A 25939-nucleotide genomic window follows, 5' to 3' on the forward strand; every position below is an offset into this window, starting at 1 on the left:
GTGAAGGTTTCTCTTTCGACAAAGTCTCTTGCGCTGTTGCGACAAAGTTCTAGGCTGGTGTAAGGGAACGTCTCTCTCCAAACACTTCTTCCAGTCCTTTATAAAATCCATATGATTACTTAACCATTCTTATGGTTCTTTTGCGAGGCACACGTGTCAAGATTGACACATCACGATCATAACGTACTAGAGATGATACTAATTAAGAAACAAGAAAACTTGCTTTGGTGAAAGGTAACAAGCCCTCTCTCTCTCTCTCTCTCTCTCTCTCTCTCTCTCTCTCCATTTGCTCTCTCCTCTAGGGATATATACTCTTGTTGAATCTTCAGATGACACAACAATACTAACACAAATGACAAGAATGCAGACAATAGAGCGAGATGGAATCAAAGAATTAATACAATCTAAAAGCTAAGAACATATTTAGACATACCAACATTGGGACATGAAGATCATGGCATTGTAATATAGGATTATTGTCAACTCAAGGTAATAGAATTTGTGGAAAACAAAGCACAAGCTCTCTCTCTCTCTCTCTCTCTCATGTTTTTCTCTTCTAGGCTCTTGTTTTCTCTTACCCTCGGACTCACTTCAATTCAATACAAATCCGGCTACCGAAGCACTCTAGCTCCAAGATAGGGGAGAGCTAATGCCTGTCTTTTAAAACAATAAGGAGCCCTTCAAATCCTAACATACAAAAGACAATGTTCACATGAAGAAGACCGTGGTATGTAATCAACGCTGTGTATTGGATTTCAATGTTCACCTACATACTGACTCTATTTACAATCTACACAGTCTAAGAGATGGAGTGCCGCCGCAGGCGAGGCGTTTTGGACTCCCTCTGTTGTTTACCACTTCGCGCCCTTGGCGATGACCTTGCTTGGCCTGTCGAAAAGAAGTTGATCTTTCCCAGCTTGCGGGAGAACATGGAGAAGAAGCCCGAGTTGCCTGACGTCGAAACCGGCATAACCGCAGGCGGTCGCAGAGCCAGCTCTTCCTTTAGGGCAGCATTCTCCTTCTCTAAATCATTCACTCGCAACCGCAGACGCGCCACTTCCAGCTTCAGCTCCCTGTTGTCATTGCGCATGTTCGCCGTAGACTCTACTCTTGGAGATGACATTGGTCCGCCACTCAACCTTCGAGGACGACCAGCTGGCGGCTTCCCGTAGAAAACTCCTGCATCTCCACTTGATGGTGACTGCTGCTGTTGGTCGTCGTCTACTCCCCTTGTGCCCCCCATTGCAGTCCGCATCCTGAGTTGCTCAAAGTACAGCACCTGTAAAAGACAATGCAATAGGGGTGAGGTATTGCATCAACCTTTGATGGCTCGATGTTGGTGTGTGCGCAAGCAGGGCGTGCGCGCGTGTGAGAGAGAGAGAGAGAGAGAGAGAGAGAGGTTGTAAGATTATGTCACTCCACATTAAATGGAATACACTTGTACAAGAATAGCATAATCTTTATACCATTTTGCATGTCCTCACCTGTACCACCAGCTGCACGGGTAGTCTCTCGTTTTGGGCGGCATGCGCACAAGCCTCCTGTGATAATTTCTGGCAATCCAACAGCTTGCAGACTTTCTTACGGTCCAAATCTGACATAGTTGGATGCGCCTGCATGTGATTGAAATTTTTGAGCACATGCAGAACAGTATATTATTTGATAAATGAAGGACAAATCACCCCAAAAATTCTCAACTCATGAAGAACTGTCCCCTACCAAGTGCTGCATATCGTCAAGTTCTTCCCTTTTTCAATGGCCTTAAGGTTTAAAAAGTGGATGAATAGAAACAAGAAAAGTCATGCAAAGGCTGTCATTCTTTTTGTCTTTGACCTTGGCACATACAGAGATGCCGTCACTTGCATGCAGCCAGTTCCTATTCCCACAAACAACCAGATTGCAAACATTCCAAGTTCTTCAATCAGAAAAAGTTACCTAAAAACCCCTATCTACATGACACCTGTCACAAATGGGAGCGAAAAATGAATAAACTTTTAACCAAAAGAGACGAGGGAGATGATCGACACAGTATTGGGGACTAGAAGATGGACTAGTCCCCCCCTCCCCCTTTAGAGAGAATCTTTATTAGGGAGAATCTTTTTACAAGCACAAGAACCATAGAAACCCCTCCGTTCTAAATCTCAGACTCGATGGTCAATTCCTTCCTGTGCGGGAGATTCCGAGAGACGAGCTCTCAATTCCCTCTACACCTGGAGTGTGGAACTCCGCAGACCGTTCTGGACTTTGGAAACGGCATCCCCAAGCGTACGCAAAGACCTCCTTGCTCCTCCTCTATGGAGTACCTGCAAAAAAACACAAACATGAAACAACAACTTGTACAGCGTCTTCACAATTTGTATCTGTTGCTCCAAGTGTGGAAAAGCGACCTTCACGCTGGCTTCACGCGATCACTTACCGGCGGCAGGACCTCCTGTAGCTAGCGCTGGCAAAAACTGATGGAAGAGAGGGAGTTCCGGTAACAATAGCACTGAAGGGGGGGCCGCTAGAAAAGCAGGGGGAGGGGAGAATACTGGCACTGATTTTAGAAAGAGGAGAGAGAAAGAGATCGCTCCTCGTTGGCTGAATTTAGAGGAGAAGGGAGCGCCTTTTTATAATGTTATTTTTGTAAGTGGGCTGCCTGATCTCTTATTTAAAATCGCTGTTCAAACTTTTTTTTTTTACACGAGCGGAAAACAAATGCTTACACGAACACACTCAAGACGTCCCCGGATGCAATCCCCATGCATCAATGCAATGCAGATACAGATTCCTCGCGGGAAAGCATCTAGTTTCCCGGAAAGCAACAGTACAACTCCTTCGCGATGCTTATATGTCACCCATATCTGACACATCAGAGTTGTCCGTTCTTGATGGCTTTTATCAATTCCAGAAGATCTACAGTTCCTAACTTTTACAACTCAAGTGTACACATTTAAATATCCTAATTTTCAATAAATAGAAATTACTCAAAAAATAAGAAAGCAGTCCAGTTAGCAACGTCCCTCTCGCTTCTAAATAGTTGTCCTCAATAGTAGTGCTTGTATATATTCTTCTGGAATCTCGGGATAAGATGCTAATTCTTGCTCGGTCATCCACTGAGCATTCTTGAACTTTACCAAATACTTCCCTGTAATCTTTGCGGACTTTAGTGGCCACTCCTGATGGTGAATGATCTGCTCTGATTGGCGTATTTCTTCCGTTTCCTCAACCTCAGGAGGTTCCTCAGCAATAGGCTGAGTTGGAGGCAATCCCACATATGGCCGATGTAAACTAACATGGAAAGCATTATGGATCCTCCACTTAGGCGGTAGCTCTAATTGGAATGTCGCATCGTTCACTTGGTCAATTATCTTAAACAGCCTATAAGAACGATTGGAAAGTTTTACCACTTCCCTACATGAGTCGCTTGTTTCTTTAGTCTTGCCTTCTCAAACTTGAGTAAGACCGATTGACCAACTTTTAAGTCCAAATTCCTTTTGTGATTGTCCGCAACTTTCTTATGTTTTTCTTGAGAGCGCAATATTGCTCTCTTAACTTGCCCAAAGGCAATGTCCATATCCCAAACAAACTCAACTTCGTGCCAAGGTTGTCAAACAAGGCACGCCAAAAATTTCCTATCATGCGAGAATCTCGATCACTCACAATAGACTTGGGCATCCCATGATGCTTGAAAATTTGTGCTAGGAAAACCCTAGCCATATGATTTGCTTTGATTGTGCTCCTGACAGGAATAAAGTGAGCTTGCTTGCTAAATCTGTCCACAATTGTCCAGATCGCATCATTTCCAATCTGAGTCTTTGGGAGATCCATAATAAAATCCATGGCAATACTCTCCCAAGGTTGATCAGGCACAAAAAGGGTTGGAGTGACCCAGGCGTGTTATGCCAATCGTACTTGACTTTTTGGCAAACCAAACATTCCTTGACATGCTGATCGATGTCTGCTTAAAGGCTTGGCCAAAAAAAAAAAAAAAAAAAATCCAATGCTAAGGTCGTAGGGAGAATGCCCCGGTGAATTGCATAAGGCGAAGCATGTGCTTCATCCATGATTTTCTTCCTCAATGGCACCGCCACGCAAATGTGGTGGTGGTGTTAGAGGTAACCATTCCCAAATGGAATAGGGATATTCATTTGCTCTCTAAATGCAAGAGAAGCCTGGTCGTTCGGATACAAATCTGGAAGTGCTACCAGTTCCTGCTAATCTACAGAAGTAATTACATTCACCCTTGGCCGTCTCGACAGTGCCTCTCCAGCCACGTTCTTACTCCCAACCATATGAAGGATTTGGAAGTGAAAGATGGACAAAAAGTTGGCCCATCTCAACTGCTTCTTAGATAGTTTCCGTTGCGTAAGGAAATACTGCAAACTCTGATTATCAATTTTTTATTACAAATTCCGCTCCTAGGTAATAATGCTTCCAAGTAGACAAGGCGTGAATCACAGCCATAAGTTCCTTCTCGTAAATCGAGGCATGCAATTCTGCATCCTTAAGCTGTCTACTTTCATAAACCACTACATAGGCTTCTTGGTTCAGCATTGCACCGATGCAATCACTTGAAGCATCGCAGTGAACCTCAAATGGTTTCCTTAAGTTAGACACTCTCAAAATAGGACCATGGGTTAATAAATACTTGAGCCTATCAAACGCTTCTTGTTGTATACATCCCTTTGAAGGGGATCTTCCTTGTTAGGTCATGAAGTGGTCCTACTACATGAGCAAACCCTCCGCCGTTAATAGGAACAAAATCCCAAAAAGCTACGTACATCATGTACCGTAGTGGGAGTTGGCCAGTCTGTGAGAAAGAACTCATTTTTCTTTGCATTTACATGCAGCTCATGCTTTTGTGGTTCCTTAAACACTATATCCAAGTGCTTCTGATGTTCCTCCTTGAACTTCGAAACGGCGAGTATCTCATCAAAGAAGACTCTTGTAAAAGCTCAGTGTGGGCTGAAAATTCAATCCATCATTCGATTGGATGTGGCAGGAGCATTGGTCAAGCCAAAAGGCATTACCAAAAAATCATGAAGTCCAAAAGGGAGTCTTATGAACATCTTTAGGGGCTATGCGTATCTGATGATGCCCGCTCTTTAAGTCAATGCGACTAAAGATGCTTACTCCCTGCAACTTGTCAAGAATAACATCAATCCAAGGAATTAGAAAGCAATTCTTAATAGTGATCTTCAGTAGTCTGTGCACATTCGAAACGTACCATATTTCTTTTGCACCAATAAGACTCGAGAGCAATCAGAGGAAGTACTACCTTTTTCAGAAGCTTGTTGACTTGCTTCAAAATCTCCTCTTGCTGAGCAAGAGTTACCCTGTACAATCAATGCGATGATCTTCTGGGCGTCCCAAAGGTAGCATCTGGAAGAGTATCCGTGAAACATTCCTTACACCTTTCAATAAATTGAAAACTTTTAATTTCCAAACTAGAGAGCGAACCCTCGTTCATTTTATCCTTTTCCCCTACGAAAATCAAGTAAGCAGAAACGCACTTCTTTATTTCCTTTTTAATGGAGATATGGCTTACAATAGGGAATAGCCAATCCCTAGCATCAAAGTGCGGAAAAGCGACCTTCGCACAATGGATTCACGCGAACACTTGCAGATTTCCCGGTGGCAAGACCTCCTCTAGCTAGCACTGGCAAAAACTACCGCAAGAGAGGGAGTACTGCCTGCTTTTATAGGTTTTTGGGACCGGCAGGAATAGCTGGTGAAGTTCCGGCAACAATAGCATTAGAGACAAGGCGCTAGAAAAGCAAGGAGAGGAAAGAGAATGCTTGCGCTTATTTTAGAGAGAGGAGAGAGAAAGAGATCGCTCCTCGCTGGCTGCATTTGGAGGAGAAGGGGGCAACTTTTTTTATTATACTTTTTTTATAAGTGGGCTGCCCGATCACTTATTAAAAATGGTGTGAACCTGTTCAAACTTTAAAGAAAACATGAGTTGAAAACAAATGCTTACACGAACACACTCAAAGCGTCCCTGAATGCAGTTCCCAGGCACAAATGCAATGCAGACACAGATTCCTCGCGGGAAAGCATCTAGTTTCCCGGAAAGCACTTTAAAATATTCCGCTTTTTAAGAAAAGCTTCTAAGAACCCAATCTTTATTCTTGTGACTGCGTCTTTATGCGTATTCCTTTTTCCAACTCAGATTTCCTCCCAAACCAATGGAATATTCCCTATCCAATGCTCCCATCACCCATCGTGTGATGCATCATGAATACCCACTTCCCAATCTCTTCCACCAAACTAACGGTGCAACTCCTTCGCGATGCATAATGTCACCCATCATATTACACATCAGAGTTCTTCGTTCCTAATGGATTTTTATCAATCCCAATAGATCTACAATTCCTAACTTTTACAATTCAAGCATACACATTTAAATATCCTAATTTCAATAAATAGAAATTACTCAAAAAAATAAGAGAATAGTCCATTTAGCACCAACACAAGCCACACACACACACACACACATAAAATAACATACGGGAAATCCGACTAACCTCCCACCCATAGAGCCTAACTTGCTCACCTAGAGCCTGGGAGCCTACAACTACTTCCGCCTAGTGCCCCACCTCAAGGACTAGCATCTCATACAACCAGTCGACACCCTAGCTCGGGTGTCCAAGCGAATGCGGCCAAGGGTCTATAGTCCAAGTGTAGTGATCACGCAAGTTAGCTCACAAGTGACCCTAGGGTCCTATTTATGATATTCCTTAATCTCCCTTCAACCAAGGGTGTGCTCACACACAGGGCCGGTTCATACTAGTCCAGGTGTCCATCTTGATGGCTAGCGACTTAGCATCCCCCATGCCCCTTCCAAACCATAGAGCAATTGCCTCATGAGGTGCATAGATCGTTAGGCAAGGCTTTTCCACTCAGCCTAGATTAATACTCCATCCCCAAATGATTCAGATTCAGAATTCATTCCTTAGGGAAGTAGCGTCCCAAGGCTTGAATGGCGTTGACTTGAGTTGCCGAGGGGAACGCTGTGACTACTTCACACCATACCTTGGTGATACAAAGGCTGGCATGGCACCCTCTTGGATCCGAGTATATATTTGAGATGCAACTATAGAGTCCTTAGTTGGTTTCTCCTTTCCTTTGTGTGGGAGGAGTCATCAAGAGTGATCGATGGATAGTTACCGTTTGCCTAGGTCTTAGAAATTAGAATTTTCCCATCATTAAGGGTGAGACTTGCTAAAGACCTTCTTGCCTCTAGCACGTTTTTCATGATAGTTCTAGATCGTTTTAAATTGCAATAATAGGTTGTACGTCTATTTCTGGATCCACTATGCGCTCCGAGTTATGTCCTCGTTTAAGAGAACTCATGGCTAGAGATAAAGGCATGGAAGGTTGTTGGAGGATCTTGGGCTATGGTTCGCCAGCTTGCTTGTCACACTCATTTATCGCAGTCGTTTGCCGCAAATTGGTCCTCGTCCAAGCCACTTGCAAAGCAACTGCTGCAACAATCTCAATCTTTTCACTTTACCCATTAGAATTGTCTCATGGAATGTGCATGATCTAGGGAGGATCTCAGTTTATGTGCTATTGTGGTCAATTGAGATAGGAGATGATACCCTCGTATACTTTTCCCTCGACACCAAAGGTTGAGATAGCCCTTGCATTACAAAATTCGACAGATTGGATTCTAAAGATGATCTAGGAGGATCTCAGTTTATGTGCTATTGTGGTCAATTGAGATAGGAGATGATACCCTCGGATACTTTTCCCTCGACACCAAAGGTTGAGATAGCCCTTGCATTACAAATTCGAGAGATTGGATTCTAAAGATCCGTGCCTCCAGGCACATGACACCTACCAAGGATCTTCCAATCAACATGCGGAGGCGCTCTGGTTTTGACTTTGTTGGAGACAAATCGATCATTCCTACCTATAGTGAGGGCACATCCCCCGCGGGTAGACTGCAAAAGTGAGGGCCCATGGGTTATATTTTAAGGCCCTTGGCCTCTAAAAACAGTTTACATGAAAAGCAGTCAAACTCAAAAGCTTATGGTCCAAAAGCAACCAGTGCCAATTGTGGAAATCCCTACAACTGCCATGTCAGCACCTGTAGCGTAAAACGCGAAATTCTGTAATGTCTGCCACACCAACACCTTCTACGAAATTGCGGGGGTTCCGCACACCTTCCATGTCATCGGTTTCTACGCAAGAGATTGTGTGTGCGTGTGATCCTGCTTTATTTTAACGTTTTTAGGTCACTTGGGTCCCATCTGACGGTGTTGCATAAGTTAGTGGGAACTCATCTTTAAAAATAGGCCATTCGGCAAGACTTTGCAAGTTTGTAAACTTCTTCTGCTTCTTCTTCTTCTTAGGGTTTAGCCCCCCCTATGCCGAGTTCTGCAAGTTGGCTCCATTCTTCAATGGCTTGACACGTCAAAAATTTGTGACATCCCCCCTTCTTGAAAGAAAGTAATCGTCTGCAATTACCGTATATCTACAAAACTCAAGTTAGCTCCAAAATTTCCAAGGGTCATTCCAAGGGCGGTGTTGCATAAGTTAGTGGGAACTCATCTTTAAAAATAGGCCATTCGGCAAGACTTTGCAAGTTTGTAAACTTCTTCTGCTTCTTCTTCTTCTTAGGGTTTAGCCCCCCCTATGCCGAGTTCTGCAAGTTGGCTCCATTCTTCAATGGCTTGACACGTCAAAAATTTGTGACATCCCCCCTTCTTGAAAGAAAGTAATCGTCTGCAATTACCGTATATCTACAAAACTCAAGTTAGCTCCAAAATTTCCAAGGGTCATTCCAAGGGACATTCCGAGGGACAATCGGTTTTCTCAATCCAGATCGGAGCTCTTGATATCTTGAGTCGTTGGTTTCCCAGAAGTATCTCAACCAATAAGGAATATTCAGTGGTTGGCACATCATAATGCAACACAAATGCTCACATATACATGTTACAAGACATAGAAACATAAAGTCACTGATGAACACTCCCCCGCAAATTTCAACGACTCGTTCATCATTCCTCCCGCATAACCTAAAAAGGTCCGGGCCGGGAGATAAAGAGGCCTTTTACAACCAAACGCCCCCCAAACCACAGCCTGTGTCATTTGGAGGTTCAAGCATACAACGAAACGCTCCCCAGACATCTCATCTGCGTCGTTCCGAGGTTTTCAAGCATACAACGAAACGGTCCCCAGACATCTCGTCTACGTTTTCACGAGGTTCAGACAATAGCAAAACAACATTTTTCACTACACCCGGGCATAAATCACCAAGCATTGAAACCAGTATTAAACCAAAGTCAAACAATTCAAATCGGCACCAAGACAGGTTCAAAACAAATACCATGTCACGTGCACATCTAGCCCTATGTGCATGTGGCCAGGCTATTCCTACTTCTAGGGTTTAAGTAGCCTAGGAAGTGTTCAAGGAATTCGCAATATCTCACGATTGTCCGTTTTGTCAGTCGCTTTTGCATGTTCATTCCTTAGCATGACACAGTAACAGAAAATGCACGAGCATGATTGTCCATCAAGCATTGGCATTTCCATTGTGGTTTGCCACAATTGATAGCTTTAAGTCGTAAGGTCAAGTTTTGATCTCACTTTTTGCATATATTTGGTGAATGGTTTGGCACTCCGCCACTTTGTTCATCTGTATTGCATGCATAGTCGTTTAGAAAAAATAGTATTTTCCAGTCACTCAACATGAAACGGATATGTTTATAATTTTGTGTTTTAAGTGGTTTCAAGGATATTCCTCAGAGGAGATTCTTGGAGAAGATGAACCCGCGTCCATAGACAAAGTTAGAGCATTAAAGCCGCAACAGATCATTTTGTGTCGCTTTTAGCACGGCCCAAAGAAGCATGCATTGCAGACTTTCATGAAGTTCAAGTATCCCTCGACCCACGCAATAGAGTGGGCCAACGAAGAGTACTTTGCACGATCCCAGGAGTTGTTGGCGGACTCTACGGACGCCATACAGCTCGATACCAGTACCTCACCTTGAAAACGGGGGGATGTCATGTGCACATCTAACCCTATGTGCATGTGGACACACTACTCCTACTTCTAGGGTTTAAGTAGCCAAGAAAGTGTTCTGGCAACCTTGTGAGCTTGTACACAGGCCGTGCATGTCCACGCACTTGAGTAGCTGCGTACCCTCTGATTGCACAACCGAAGATCATCAGCATCAATACCCAATACCAAGCATGAGCATGTTCAACCTCATGGACCTAATTTTGCACTTGCATGTGAACACCTGTTATAAAGTCATTTTATTATAAGTGACTTTATTATTTACCAAAATCGTGGAGGCTTCCTAGAGACTACTTGACCCAGCTTTTGGGGACTATAAAGGGAGACAGCGCTTTCATTTCCAGCAGATGAGGCAGTAGATGAGACCTCTCTCAGCAGGACAAGCAAGCTAGCGTTTTGCTCCAGGACGACCAGCGTTTGCGGACCCGAAGACCAGCGTTTTCAAGATCAGCCCTTAGCCTCGCGAGAACCTGCAGCATTTGCTACAGATCCTCGCCGTCGCGACCCCAGCACCCATATCAGCCTAGTGTTTTCAGTTTTCAGCACAAACCAGCTAGCGTTCTTCAGATTCAGTTTCAGCCAGTCAGCGTTTTTGCAGATCAGCCCTTGCTTGCATTGGCAATTGCAGACTAGCCCGTAGAATCGTAGCAGTAGCAGATCCACAGCAGAACACCTAGTGTTTTCAGTTTTCAGCCTTGACGTCGTCATTGTCGTCGACATCATCGTTGTCAAGTACCCAAGCATCTAGAAGCATTGTACTAGACCTTGGTGCAATCTAAAGCAAATACCTCTCTAGCAATAGAGAGGGGGGCCTTTGGAGGGGGGTTTGAGACCCCATCTTGTGTTGTTATCAGTTCGAGAAGAGACACCTGTTGAGAGATGTCGAGAAATTTCAAGTTTTAATCTGCTAGGGTTTTTGTGGCAAGCATTTCAGAATACCCCTCTGATAGAAGCTGCACTTTGAAGAAAGATGTTTAAAGGCGTATTACTTCGAGAAAAAAATTTCTTGAAAGCTTGCTGTAAGGTGCAGTGGAAGTGAATGTTGAACTTTGCTCAAGATGAGTGCTCCGAACTGTGCTCAAGGGTTCCTTTTAACTACGGAAGGGAGAGCCTTTCGTTCCTTTAGTGAAAGAGTGAAAATGATCACAAACAAAGTGGCAAACACTGTGAATGAAGGTGCTGAGACTGAGAGATAGAGAGAGAAGAATATGACACCAGAATGTTGTCAAACCCTCCTCCGAAGGCCCCACTCTTTATGACGAGAGCGGTCTGCTATTGATTGCACAAATCTCTACAATGGTCTGAATGCAATGGTCATGCCGACGATGTCGACGATGATGATGACGACGAGACAGGCTGAAATCTGAAAACGCTAGGGGCTGAAATCTGCATATCTTGTATCTACTGAATTCTGACTCTATGTCGATGACGACGATGCGACGACGACGCGCTGAAAACGCAGATGTTGAAATTTGCAAATAGCAAGCTGAATCTGCAAACGATACTGGTTTGACTGTGCGTCGAGGATCTGTTGTGGGAAGGTGAGATCTGCAAGGCTTGGGGGCTGTGGTACGGAGTCTATATGCTGAAAACTGAAAACATTGATGCAAAGGCTGAATCTGTCACCAAGGAACTGCAAAACCTAGGTGATCTGCAACTCCAAAAACGCTAGGGCTAATTCTGATCTTCTGCAAAAATGCTATGGGATCTGTTGTCGCCAAGCTGATCAGGAACTGAAAAACGATGGTTGGTCCTTGTGGCTGGTCCTTGTGGCTAGGTTTGTTGCCGGGGGTCTTGCTGAGAAGGTGTCTGTTAGACGTTGGATCTCTGCTGCCTCTTCTCCCAGAAAGTGTTAGCGCTAGCTTTTCATATATATAAGCTTACCAGAATTGCCCTACCTAGTTTCCCAACAACGTCACTTATTAATAATAAGTGAAAAATGGCTAAAATAGGGAAAATAGGTTTTCTGCACTGCAAATTGATCCTGATGGAATCTGATGATACTGCTGATGATCATGTTATGTGCAACCAGAGGATATGCATCTACTCTAAGTGCCTGGACATGCACGATTTGCGAACAGGCTCACAAAAGTGCCAAAACACTTCTTAAGCTAACTGGACTGAACTGAACCCTTGTCATGAAGTAGCTTGTCCACGTACACATAGGGTTAGATATGCACATGACACTTGCCAAGTCCTTGGAGTGTGCGGCTTGGTAACTATAGACCATCACCTCTTCATGGCACTCCTTTGAGAAAAATAGCTCAACTGGTGAAGCCTGAATCTGAGACATTAGTGCAAAGTTCACGAACTCTGCGTCGTCATAAACTTGCCTGCCCTTGACGCATGCAGAACGTCGAGGCTGTCCACGGTCTGCTGGCGGGTCTGGTAACTTCGTGACTCCAAAGAAAGAAACCGTAGAGTAGAGCCAACCAGGAACTAACTTCCCATTGCGAGGTGGGACCGCCTCCACCCAAGGAGAACCATCATCCACACCAGAATCGGAATCCGGCATGGCATGATTGGGTGAAGTAACTGGTTGCGGTGTAGAGGGTACAGGAACAGAAACAGGGATAGGATCAGGTGTAGGAGGTGGACGAGGAGGAGGTAGGGAAGGTATAGGCTTGGATGCTGCCCCCTTTGCGGGTGTGCTGAAGAGCTCCATGAAAGTCACATCACGGCTAACTGTGGTGGTCTTGGCATCAAGATCATAAAGCCGGTATCCGTCAGACTCTCGTGAATAGCCCAGAAAGATGAGCTTCTTCGCCTTGAAGTCTAACTTCTGTCGCTTCTCCTTTGGTACATGGACAAAGGCCGGACACCCAAAAACTCGAAAGTGTGAGACCGAGGGCTTGCGCCCGTAGTAAGCCTGATAAGGAGTCATGTCCTGCAAAGCATGGGTAGGAGAACGGTTCTAAATGTAAACCGCCGTGTTGCATGCCTCTACCCAGTAAACCCGGGGAAAGGAAGCACGCGCAAGCATCGCACGAGCCATCTCCATGATAGTTCGATTCTTCCGCTCAACAACTCCATTCTCGGAAGGAGTGTAAGGAATAGTCAGATGGCGCTGGATACCCTCTTACTTGCACCACTGTGCAAAGTCCTTTGAGGTGAACTCACCCCCTCTGTTTGAGCGAATACATTTGACGTGCAAGTCCTTCTCCTTTTCAACCATCGTCTTCCAATTTTGAATTTGTGAAAGCCTCCGATTTGAGCTTTAGGAACCCAAGCCCAGGTGTACCTGTTGAATTCATCCACAAGCACAAGCAAAAACTATGAGCCATAAAATGAATGAGTGCTCATCGGGCCACATAGATCAATGTGAACCAGTGCACGTGGTGTCGAAGCTCTGTTGGATGCCTGCTTCAAAAAGGCAACCCTGTGTTGCTTGCCTAGCTGGCAAGCCTCGCATATGCTTGATGAAAAGCGTATCGCTGGTAAACCCTCCACCATAGAGGTCCTAGCAGCATGCTGAAGCTGCTGATAACATAGATGTCCAAATCATGCATGCCATAAAGAAGACGACTCTGTGGTCCTAGACAGAAGAGCAGTGAAGCGGCATAGGGAACCATCACGCTCACCGCGTGCAAGGATATTACCTGTCAGAGAATCAGAAATGGTGACTGTGCCACTCCCAAAGTGTATGTCAGCTCCTTGCAAGTCTAAACTCGACACAGAGAGGAAGTTGAAGGCCATGTCCGGAACGTAAAGCACCTCCAGTGAACTGAAATTCGGGTCTGAGGTAGAAGGAAAGAGGGTAATCTGGCTTGTGCCAGTCACTAGAATCTCATGGTTGTCACCCATAGTGACGGTCTGCCCGTGAGTTTCCCTGAGAGCTAAACCATGACTATTGGGGAGTCATGTGAGTGGCGGCTCAACTGTCAACAACCCAAGTACCTGACTGCGATGTAGCAAGAGCGTGGTCCGTCGTCGTGACAAGAGCAGTCCCCGCCTTCTCGTGAGAGGCTATTACTGCAATCGAGGTTGTCTGTTCTCCATGTTGGCCTCGTCTCGCTTCTTCTTTCTGCATTCTGATTCTCTGTGCCCTTTCTTGTGGCAATGGTAATATTCGATGTCCTTGTTCTTCTTCTTCTTCTTACCTTTACCTTTCTTGTTACCTCCTTGAGCTATCAAAGCTCCTTCTCCATCAACAGCACCTCCAGCTCAGAATGCGGAGTGCCCCTCAATCTGTCTAAGGGAAGGGAGAATCTCATCCCAAGTGGGAAAAGCGGTACGCCCAAATGTGAGCAAACTTTGAAAATAGGGATCAAAGCGTAGGGACGCATCTCAACATCTAGGACCATTGTATCAGCATTTGTGTAATCTTCTCTAGCAATAGAGATGGGGCCGCTTGGAGGGGGGTTTGGGACCCCATCTGGTGCTAATGTTCTTCTCTTTACCATTGGGCCAAATCTGAGTTCGGCCACCTATGATTTTCGGTAGGATTCATGACGTAAAATGAAACCGGCTTATAGAGCGGTAGACTTTGGCTTTCACCCGAAACGTTACTTTAGACTTTAGGACACAGAGAAACTTTGCAAATAAAAACCTACAACGGGAATTGACACCTTAAACACACACGGCTTGGAAGCTAGAGCGCTACCAAGCAGTCGCCGACACCTGTTGGCCCCAAAGATTGGCGCCCCTTTCGGTATTTCTTTATTGTATTCAAAGAGGGATAAAACCTGCGATTTCCTACGAGCTGTTCCGCATAATCCGTGCTGAAAGTGACTTTCTTGGCGCATACGGACATTATACAAAACTTGGTGAGAATCTGCAGCACGCTGAATTCTCTGTTTTCTACCCTGAAAATGCGCCAGATGAACTGCACAACGGTCCCTTCGCATCCTTGGACCTCATGTGGGATTAGGGACCGTTTAGGGCTGAAACCCTAAACTTGCAAAAATACACAGCAAGCTTTATTTCCCTGTTTTAGGCTCCGTTTCGCGAGTTGGTTGCACCCGTAGCAAGTCCCCGAGCTTCCGCACCTGTAGGACTACTTGCCCTTTGAATCGGATGAGATTTCTCGCATGAAATCTCTCCAAATTCACCTGTACTTGCGGGGGATTAGCAACTAGCTAATCCAGTACCAGTTGGAGTTACCCCACCATTGCTTCGCCATTTTGTACAGCTAGTGATTGTCCCGGGTTGGCCACCCATCGCACATCATGTAGATTGCATGGGCAGACACTTTTAGCAGGTGTCCGGCCGGTCATTTTCTGAGCCTGGCTGGGTGCACACATTTTTAGTCATTTTTGGGCTTTTATGTTTTTTGCACCAGTTACACATTTTTGCCCTGCCTCAACCTAAGATTCTATAAATAGAATGCTTAGGGTCTTGTAGTCATACAGATTGTGTATTGAGAGCATCATTTGATGAGCACTTGTGTTCTCTCTCTCTCTCTCTCTCTCTCTCTCTCTCTCTCTCTCTCTCTCTCTCTCTCTCTCTCTCTCTCTCTCTCTCTCTCTCTCTCTCTCTCTCTCTCTAGTGTTTTCGGCGCGCGTGGCTCACACTCTTTCCGCTGCTCACTCTCACATGGTATCAGTCGCCAAGAAGTGGAGAATCTGCATCGATCTCTCCTCCTGAGGCTAGCGCTAGCATTTCTGCCAGTTTACATCGCGGGGATCTCAAAATGCTAACCAACGTTTTTCAGCCCTAGCGTTTTCTGCAAGAACAGTAGCGTTTTTGCATCTGTAGCCTTTATTTGCATCATTATTCCTGCCGCTTTCCTTCGGAAACAGAATCGCACCAAAAACCGGCACCAAAATCTGTTGGCGTTTTTGCAAACCCTAGCGTTTTTGGACAGATCTGCGTTTTGCAAATCTTGTTGCAATTTTTTCCGTGTTTTGCTGGTGTTTTTTGGTGATTTGCGACGTTTTTCACAAAACACTGATCTTGTGCACCTACGCGAGCAGCCAAGGAACACCTAGGAGTCTTATACACTACCTGGAACTTGCAACTCTACACTTTTGGGCAGGTATCTACACCCAATCGGCACCATTTTCGGTACTTATTACTTGCTGTTTTTTCTCTATTTTCAGCCCCCTAGATGGCTGAAAAGTGCGAGAACCTCTCCTCTGACACTCTGCGACGCTCCCGCATAGACCGGTGGTGTACAAGCATGCTGAAAATCTCCATTACAGCAACATTTTCAGCACCCTTTGCAGCGTTTTTTGGGCGGACAACACGCTGAATTTTTACCTCTTGTGCGGTTGAACCATCCCTTGCTCGTCAGGACACCATCTGCTAGTTGTCCGTGCGGTTATTTTGGACTGCTACAGCCTTGGGAATGGTACCTTCATCGACAACTTGTGATCTTATCGATCTACCTTTGGGACTTCTCTCTGGGCATGCGACATGTCGACTCCAACGCAGAAGGAACAACAACAACAGTCCCAAAAGGGGGCCACTACGTCTTCTGCGACTACGGCCAATTCCAATTCTGCGACAACGTCGGCATTTGCCAACGCTGCATCCAACAATTATGCCCTCACTCAGTTTACTGAGGAGAAGAAGTTGGATTTGCACAATTATTCAGTGTGGAGGACACGAGTCCACACAATTATTGCCTACCATCGACTCTGGGAATCGTTGAATGATTTCACCCATTCGGCTACTCTGCCTTCCCTTCCCACCACCACTTAGGCCCAGATCGACGAGTGGGTGGATCGGGACATACGAGTCTACACCTTTCTTATGATGAACCTCTCGGACCGCATCACGAAGGAAGTTCCAAAGAGGAGCATGCACATCCATTGTGGAGACGGACTCTTGACCAGTTTGAGGAGACCTCGTTTGCGAGACAGATCACACATGAACGGGAGTTATACAGCCTCCAATTCAAGGATTTCAACTCACTTGATGGGTTGACCCGCCGCATGCGGGAAATCTGGGATGACCTTGTCTCTGCCGTAGGTGACATCACCTCGGCACGCATGGCTGGCCAATGTATGCTTGGATCATTGAGGCTATAGGCTGAAAATGCAAAAAGCTAGGGTAACCATTGGGATCTACGACTGATCAGACGAGGCTATGGGCTGAAAATGCAAAACGCTAGGGGAACTGTTGGGATCTACGACTGATCAGAGGAGGCTATGGGCTGAAAATGCAAAACGCTAGGGTAATTGTTGGGATCTACGACTGATCAGACGAGGCTATGGGCTGATCTACTAATGCCAATGTCGAGGGTGTTGATGACAATGTTGGAAATGAGCTCAAATCTGAATGGCTGATCTGAAGAGCCAGGGTTAAATCTAGAAACGCTGGCTAAAAACTAGTGCTTGAAGGCTGGAACTGCTAATGCTAGGGCTGATCTGGTATTGGCATAGTCATTTGCTGTTGTAGGCTGAAATCTCTAGGGCTGAGTGCTCGATGAAAAACGCCATGGATGCTTGAAGGTGTTGCTACTAGAAAATGCTAGGTGAGGTACTTCAATGTGCCAGCGTGCATACCGAATCCCTGCTTGGCATGACCCATTAGTCGCTGAATGAAGTCCACCTTTTTTTGCAAACAATATCACTGTATCTCCTTGTGCAAACTGCAACAAACTCACTCAACTTGTTGCTTGAAGCGAATTTTCTTGAAGAAAGAGGCTGGCAAATAAGTATCCCAGAACCTCTGGCAATAATTGTCCAAGGTGTCTTCTTTGGTCATCCTAATATGATTCCAGGCTTTGATAACATCCTCTTCATATTCTTTGGTGAGCCATGCAGAGGTGAACACACATTTGAATTTTATTGTGGATTCGAGCTTACTAAGAACTTAAGAACATTCACTGTTGGGCTTTGTGTCAGTTGTACTTTCAGATTAATCTTTCCAGAGCCCTCATAACTGAACCCTTGTATCTGAATCTGATTCTGAATCTGAATATATTTTCAGTTATGTCTCATTCCATGTCTGTAGTCAAAAGTCTTTCAGTTTAGTGCATTTCCTTTTGTTCAACTCATCTGATGTCAAGTCAGCTGAAGTCTAGAATTGTCATTTGGTCATCTGAAGTCTGAAGTTCTCATCTGGTCATCGGAAGTCTGAAGTCCTCATCTGGTCCCGACTCATTCAATTCTCTCAGTCTAACTTTGCAATAGCTATCAAAGCGATCCAGCTCATTTCATCGCTCATTCCACATGCACTTTGGTGTCGGCTGATGGAATGGAGCTCTTCGGGTGCAGCTCGCTCCCAGGCTTCAGGTTGGTTTTATGGATGGGAGGTGAGCATAAAGTCTGTTTCTTATTAACAGTAACAGACCTTATTAATGTGATGGCAAAAGCTCAACAACCTACGTTCTCTATTTTTCACTTGAAGGCATATTAACAACCTATGGTCTCTATTTTTCACTTAAAAGGCATATTCACATCAGTTGACAAGCGCTTTGACAACCTTGTGAAAACATCTTCAGTGGCCTTCACATCATCGTAGTTTTCATGTTTGGGCATGACATGAAAAAGTGGGTTTACTTTTCTTTGCAGGCCAGCCTATGACAATATTGCAAGAGGTCTAACTCAACCAAGATCTTGCGCAAGTATTCCTCAGGCAATGAAATGTGCTAATCATCAAGCTGAACTCAAAAATGTTATCAGGGTGAGTGGGCTTATAATAGATGAATGCAGTGTGGTGACTCCTCTAGCATATGGATGATATTTAATGATAGCCTCATCCTATCATCAAAGCCAAAGCTGCCCGGTTCTCATTTGTTGACACCAACTGGACTGACACAATGTCATAAGAGTTTCAAGTCCTCAAATGAACCATTCCTTCGCTCGGCCATGCCCTTCAAGCTGAAATGAGGGCTCTCTAACCAGAGATTGATAAATAAAATCCAAGAAGAATAAATTGACCCTATGCTACAAAATTTCAAAAAACGAGCTCTAAATGATCCAAGTACCAGACAGCAAGTACCACAATGGCTAGAAATACCTTGAGAAAGATGTCAATGGCTCGATAAAGGCCGTCATCAATGACCCGAGAATAATCAGGTAAGAGCTCCACAAGGGACAAAAATTTGGAAACCTTGAGATTTGCATCTGGAGCAATTTCTGCAAGGTACATGTCAATGAGCTTGGAAACCTTCAAAAGCCCTCTTCTAGATGGCGATCCAAGGTCATCTGTATCATACACAGCGCTGGAACTGACCCTCTCTTGGCTTTCTTCTTGCTGCAGGTATGTCGCAAGAACGCGTTGAACAACATCAACATCAAACAAGCTCTCCCCTGCATTTGAGAAGGTTGGAATGAGAATATCGTCTACAGAGGCATGTTCAAGCTGGGCGCTAACCCTTTTCTCAAGGTCAAGTTGGCAAGCCACTGTTGTATCTAGAATGATTGCAGTCCTCAGAAGAGTGAGGAGAAAGTTTGTTGGAAAGAGGTTGCCGTCTGCTGGCAACATACTCACAATGCTTTCAACAAGAATTCTCTGTTCATGCTCCATGGCTTTACTGTTAACCACACCATATGAGAAAGCCCTGGTCTTGGCTTTATTACCATTGCTTTCCCCGCCTTGCTTTCTTTTGTTCAAAGGCTTCAACACTTTCTGTGCATAATGCATCAGGGATCCTCCTATGCTTTCAACACGTAGGCCCCGGGACTTCATTGCGGCTAAGACGCGCTGGTAAAGATCTACTCTCAAAGAAGAAATATCATCTGCCCACCATTCTACTGTAGCTTTGTATTGAAGCCCACCACTGTGAACATTCAAAGGGCTAGATCCATCGTTGTTGAGCTTGTTTGAACGACCGGAGCTGTTGTACTCAAGCCTTGTTAGCGTATAAGCCAGCTGTTCTTTACATACTTTTGACGCAATGGCATCAATGCACCGGTTCACAATACGGACCTCTTCAGCCCATGTCAAGATGCTCTCGCATGCATGAAGTACTTGAGCAGATTTTTCTACACTGTCCAATATAATCTCTTCTAGAAAAGCCTCGGATCGAGTTATGAGGTTGTCCTCTCCATACTCCTCTGTCATTTCTAGAAACTCTGCTGCACATCGAAGGTGTGCAACATTGGATGCAGTGATGTCAAAGTTCATTCCATAGCAGAATTTAGCTGCTAGCTCAAATGCGTCCGGTCCTCCTGGAAAGTTTGCGAACTCAAGCATGGGGTTGGCAAGAGAATCTGATTCATTGAGCTCCTCTGCTAGCTTTCGGATTCGCCCACTTCGTGAGAGCAAAGGATACTGCTAAAAAATAAATTGAAGAAAGAATTCAACTAAAATTGGAGTTCATTTATGGCCTTCACCATATACACATATACTAGTTACCTTGTGAAGAGAGAAGTTAACTCCATCAACACTGATGACTATATCACTCTGGACATCAGAAAAATTCCTGCAATATTTAAGGGCAGGGGAAGGTCACAAGAAAACCAGGCAAAAATCAAATTAAAAAATCAGGTAATAATCTTTAGTAATTAATAATGACAAGTAAAAATGGAAGCAGAAATCAAAGAAGCCATTACCCGGAGGGATTGCGTTTGCTGCTGAAGTTGGAGTTGGAATTGCGGCGAGGAAATGGGTAATTCTCTGATTTCACAGAAACTGCCATAGAAGCAGGGAAATGGGAGGTCGCAAAAGGGAGAACTCAGCAAGGGGGAGGGGGACTAATGCATCAGCATGGTAATGAAAGACAGCATCCTCGGAGGCAAATAAGTACTCGGCGGCGCGCATGAGGCCGCCATCAAGCATTTGCAGCAGGTACAGAGGGAGCTAATTATCAATTTGAGCTGATTAGAGGGCAGAAGAGGCTGCTTAAGGAGGATATTAAGCAGAAGTATTGGTACAACTCTGCAGCTGCATCTTTTGAGTGGAGGATCGAAAAGGTCGACTGCCAAGCACAGCCCACTATGAACAAGACGGCGTATACGAGACCGTATATACGTAAAACGGGGGGGGCCGTCCCACGGTCCACCGCAAGTTCGCAACCCAGTGGGAGCACCGCACGTCCCCACCAACGTGCAGCCAGACGTGGCCAATCTGTTGTCGCCACATGGCAAGACCTATGTCGTTCCTGCCGAATTCTAGCTACGCCCACGTGCCCCAACATTGTACTGTCCCAAAAATGTACCTTGCATTGATTAAGGTGCTCATTCAACGTGAGAGACCTTAAGCATATATTCCTCTATACTTTTGTCCCTGCTTAGGCTATGGTCACGTGAGGCTTAGTTTTTCGTAAGCCTCGACCAGTTCTGACCATGGCAGATACGGACCCTCAGAGGGTGACGGGCAACAGCGGGTACAGAGAGAGAGGTAGACCGGTGCAGCAAGAGAGAGAATGCGAGAACTGACCGCCAGCTAACCGGGTGCGTTTTGTAACTATACCTTTTTTGGCATAGTTATACGACTACGCCGGTGAAGCGCTACAAAAAGCTGGTTGCGTCAGAGCTTGTCGAGCGGCGCTACTGAAAACTAAGCTTCGCGTGACCATGCTCTTAATAAATTATTAACCTACTAATGATTTATCATTATTCTCTCTTCCTTGGACTTCGTTGTTCATGGGTTCCTTCCCTCAGGACTAAGTGACACGGATCATTTAAGAGGGGGGGTGAGGGGATCAATGGATGAGAACTCCACGCGCGACCGTCGAGGTGTTCTGGGCCGTAGATGGCTTATTAAAACTAAACCCGGTCAAGGGCCCCATCCGGGTTCTAGGCCGTCCAGGTTTATCGTTTATATCATTGTGTAAAACGGCTTTGGTTTCAAATGTGCGCGGGCGGGCGTAGTAGTTAGCCCATGCTTCAAAAAGCATTGAGGGGCGACGTCCTGGGTTCAAACCCCCGCCTCCCAACGGCGCCGCCATTTTTTTGGGTAGACTTGCCGCCTCGAGATCCCCGCCATTGTCCTTCACCGTCGATCCCTTTACCCACCCCCACGTCCCATCCTGTGTCACTTAGTGTCGTGGGGTTCCTTTCTCTCTAGGTCTTTGTCCCCTTTTGACCTTTTTGGTGATGCTTTCAAGGTGCCAACGAGGATTGAGGTACGACTTGAACTCTACAAACCCCCCCCCCCCCCCCCCCTCTCCTCTCTTTCTTCACATGATTTTGCCAAAGAATGAAAATCTGACTGACCAGTGACCACTTCATATTAGTAGCATTTGTGGGATTAAAGATAAAATGTGTTTTCTATGGGAATATTCTCTATTGGGTTCTTTACCCATTGCCTTTGTAGTCTCTTTTGATTATTTCTTAAGTCAAAGATGAAGTCCTCTTTGTAGGATCACTTAAAAGATAATACGACAACTAATGTTGCAAAGTTTGTCCATAGGAAAGTAATGACAAGGTATGGCTACCCCATTGAGTTAATTTCAAACAAGGGAGTACAAACTTTCGAATGAACCGCTTGTAGTACGAACATAAACCCAAAAAGCTACGAACTTCATGTACATTCTTCAAATTTGGCCAATCTTTGATAGTTTCGACTTTGATTTGGTCTTTCTTTACACCCTTTGTAGAAACAATGTGTTCTATTCTCTTCTTGGTTCTTTACCACAAGAACAACATCGTGATCACCCACAGGGCAAGAAAGGCCACGTTGAAGAATGATATTCTTAATGTAAAATAAACTTTTGATTGAAGTGTGAGTGAATGTTAGGTTGGAGAGTTTATTGAAGTTGGAACAAGATAGACTACACATTCCTTGTTTTTCACAGGTAATTTGAAGCAAGAGACAGGCTTGGATTAACAAAAATGTTAAATTCAAGATCTTCAATGAGGATAACATGGTACTTTTGTGCAATTCGAAGCTGGGACCTCACCTAGGAAAGCTGAAGCTGAGGTTTCAATATAAGGATGCCAGTCAATGGATAAAGATTAAGAAATTATTATACTTTTAAGGCATATCTTGTAGATGTCATACTTTATCGCATCACTATTGTCGAGAAGGAATATAATCAGTACAAGTGTGACGTATCACACAAGCAACACAATCATAGTTCTAAGGAGAGAGAGAAACGAGACGTTTGATATATTTCTCTGAAGGACATGCACACTACAAAAAATAGAGAACAACGAGAGCTAGTTTATGCATTCATGGACATGGCGGTTAAGCACTCATCTATATGTCACTCCCTTAGGGTGAAGGATGTAGTTATCAAGGAACACAATTCATATGTGCCTTTTGACGAAGAGACCACTTATGTGGAGGGAATCTCTATAGGGTGGGATTCATTGAAGGTTTTTGTAGACTCCAAGGTGATCTAGGCTTGTCCCTTGTTGTACACAGAGTCATGTGGGTTGCAAATTGTAGGTTTGTTGGAGCTTCTTTGGGTGAATAAAGAACAACGAAAACACAATCCAACAATTTCACTTCTATAGAGGAGTGATTGCTTCTTTTCAATAGGTGTGTTCTTGTTGTCATAGCTTATCTCACATGTTTTCGACTTACAATTAGTGGCTGCAATAAAATTTGACAGAGCATCGACAAAACACATGGAAGGTGAATTCAAAGACTAGAAACAAAAGAAAAACCATTTTTTGGTTAATAATCAACGGTGGATAGTAGAAAGGAGATATCTGATAGAGTGGTTTTTCAAAAAAAAAACTTGTGTTAATTAAAGATATGTTGTTGATAGAAACTATTTATATGTTTATGCTATTGAAAAGGGAGAATTGGTTGCGTGTGCATAGATCTTCCATCAACAATAACGTTTAGAGGTTAGAGAAAATAATAAGAGGAAATTCTTGTCCATTATGGACAAGAATTCCATGATGGGTCCAATTTGAGCCCCGCCGATCATTTTTTGAAATGTGTATCTAATAGTCCAAAGTGTATACTTTCGTGTATACATTAGAGGGAGTGGGATTTTTAAGAGGTCCATATATAAATGTAAAATGTATATTTGGGTATTATTAATAATCTCTTGAATGCAAGTGATAAAAGGAGCTTTCAATGAGTGATTGCACTAAGAATTTTAGCAACCTTGTTCTAGAAAGTTAGACAGATGGAGTTTGTGCATGGGGACAAGATGGTGTCTTTAGCGGCCATGCATGGAAAATTTACAAGTGGGTTCAAAAAACTGGATAATAGGGTTCTTCAAGAACAACTTGTTCCCTGGAGAGATGGTGATGAAAAGCGAAGTTCTTCTATGGAAACCTGTGACTTTTTTGAAATAAAAAAACCCTTTTGATAAACTCACGTGGTATAGTTACATATTTTAAAGGTGGACCCCCAATGCCCACAAATTACTTCAAACCCCATTGTGGGCATCCTCACCATTGAACCCTAGGCACACACACCGAAAGGCACTCTAGCCAATGGGCTAATCAATGCCTAGTTTAACTAGACAATATAGACTACATAATACTTTTGGAACTTGTTTGTAGAGGCTACCCCATTTTCAACCATTAAAATCAAGGCAGCCTTCATTATCCCAGGCATCATTGCAAGCATCCTTCGAGTTTACTTTCTCAAATAGAGGTGATATTTGGTGAGTGTTTGCAGGATTCGTTTTGGCTCTTGTTTCTACTATTGTTAGTATTGTGTATGAAAGTTTATCCTTTTGATAGTGATTTGTTTTTTTTCAATAGACACTTTGTAGTCTTCTATGGGTCGTGTTGTATAGCGTATGTTGATTTTGTGCAATTTTCCCTCTACCTTCACAACTTTAGCATCGAGTGTAGTCATCGATAACCAGTGATGTCTTTCGCACAAGATATAAGAAGGATGGGTCAAGACTCAACCATGATGGACCTTAGTCTAGGATACAAATTTGACAATTGGCTTTTCAATACCAAATCCTTTCTATGAGTATGTAGAATTATAATGATACAAAAGTGCATTGTCGCTTTCTTGCATTCTCACAGAACCACTCGGAGCACTCTATATCACAATGCATGCATTCAACAGGGGGGACAAAAGGGTTATATGGCATGCATGTGCCAACCTAAAGATCATGCAAGAAACTTAATTAAAAAAGTTCTTTTCACACCTTATGAATACCATGTGTGTCATGATAAGAGCAAGCGAGACCAACTGGAAAGGAACGGACCAGCTGGCGCTCCAGTTTAACCTCAGTTGGACTGAAACATTACTGCTCAGTAGAGCCCTAGAACAACTTAACATGTGGTGTCTGCCAAACTGTGAATCCAAGTTTGAGTGGAAAGCATGGCAATGGCCCAATAACAGAAACTTTCTAAAACCACAAAGTAAGGAAGTGTACCTCTCCCTTATGTGACATTTAATGGTCTATAAAGCTTGTAAATAGCGGAAAATAACTTAACATAGTGAGCATTTCATTAAGAGAAAGTTCCTAATGAGCATAAAAGAGTGCTTGGTTGAGACAACAACATTAGCATAACACCTAATTAGTTTGGCATAACAATACCACTACAAGAGGTACTTAATATTAACGACGCTCACAGTGCGACGCTCAAATGTGAAAACTCACGGTGTCGCTATAGGCATCGCTATGAGCGTCGCTAAGTTACAAGTAACTCTAGAGGTGTTTTTCATGCTTGAGGTGCTTGATTAAGATGCTTGAGGTGCTTGACTGGCTCCATGCTTGAGGTGCTTGACTTGCTGCATGATTAAAGTACTTGAGGTGCCTTGAGAAGCTTGCCTGAGATGCTTGTGGGAACACCCCCTAGTTCAAGTGCTTTGTCACGCTTGGTGAGTAAGGTGCTTGATCACCTAAAAGTCAAAAGCATTCCTACAAGAGGGGGGGCGAGCCCTTTTCCTAGGGGCTAGAGAGAGAACACCCACTCACACACACAAGGGAAGCCCAACTTGAAGAGGCAGCAAGGACACATGTCAGGCCCCTACCCATGTTACCTTCATGTGTTGCTTGAAGCCTATTGGCTAGGCTTCAAAGGGGTCCAATGATAAATTACATGAATTATCTAATTGTTTTAGCATTTATCAAGTCCTCTCTCTCAAAGGGGAAAGGGGGACACTTGTCCCAAGGCTACCCATGTTGCTTGTAATGGCTCTTGCTTGTGATTGGCT

The 25939-nt window shown here is 44.3% G+C and overlaps 1 protein-coding gene across 2 annotated transcripts; it reads right to left on the reverse strand.

The window, feature by feature from the left end:
• Positions 1-728: 728 nt before the first annotated feature.
• On the reverse strand, positions 729-20788 carry LOC147459058 (BTB/POZ domain-containing protein At5g48800-like). Of its 2 annotated transcripts, none has more exons than XM_086510419.1 (5): positions 20461-20788; positions 20264-20330; positions 18923-20179; positions 1485-1613; positions 729-1279 (listed from the first exon to the last, which is right to left on the reverse strand). In XM_086510419.1, the coding sequence occupies exons 1-5, from the start codon at positions 20544-20546 to the stop codon at positions 800-802; spliced, it is 2019 nt and encodes a 672-aa protein (XP_086366545.1). In that variant the 5' UTR covers positions 20547-20788; the 3' UTR covers positions 729-799. The 2 variants fall into 2 exon arrangements, with proteins under 2 accessions (XP_086366545.1, XP_086366544.1); XM_086510418.1 differs by having other exon boundaries at positions 18923-20182; positions 20461-20685.
• Positions 20789-25939: the final 5151 nt, after the last annotated feature.

This window comes from Adiantum capillus-veneris, chromosome 4 (genome assembly GCF_014529385.1).
Source record: "Adiantum capillus-veneris isolate H3 chromosome 4, ASM1452938v2, whole genome shotgun sequence".
NCBI lineage: Eukaryota > Viridiplantae > Streptophyta > Polypodiopsida > Polypodiales > Pteridaceae > Adiantum > Adiantum capillus-veneris.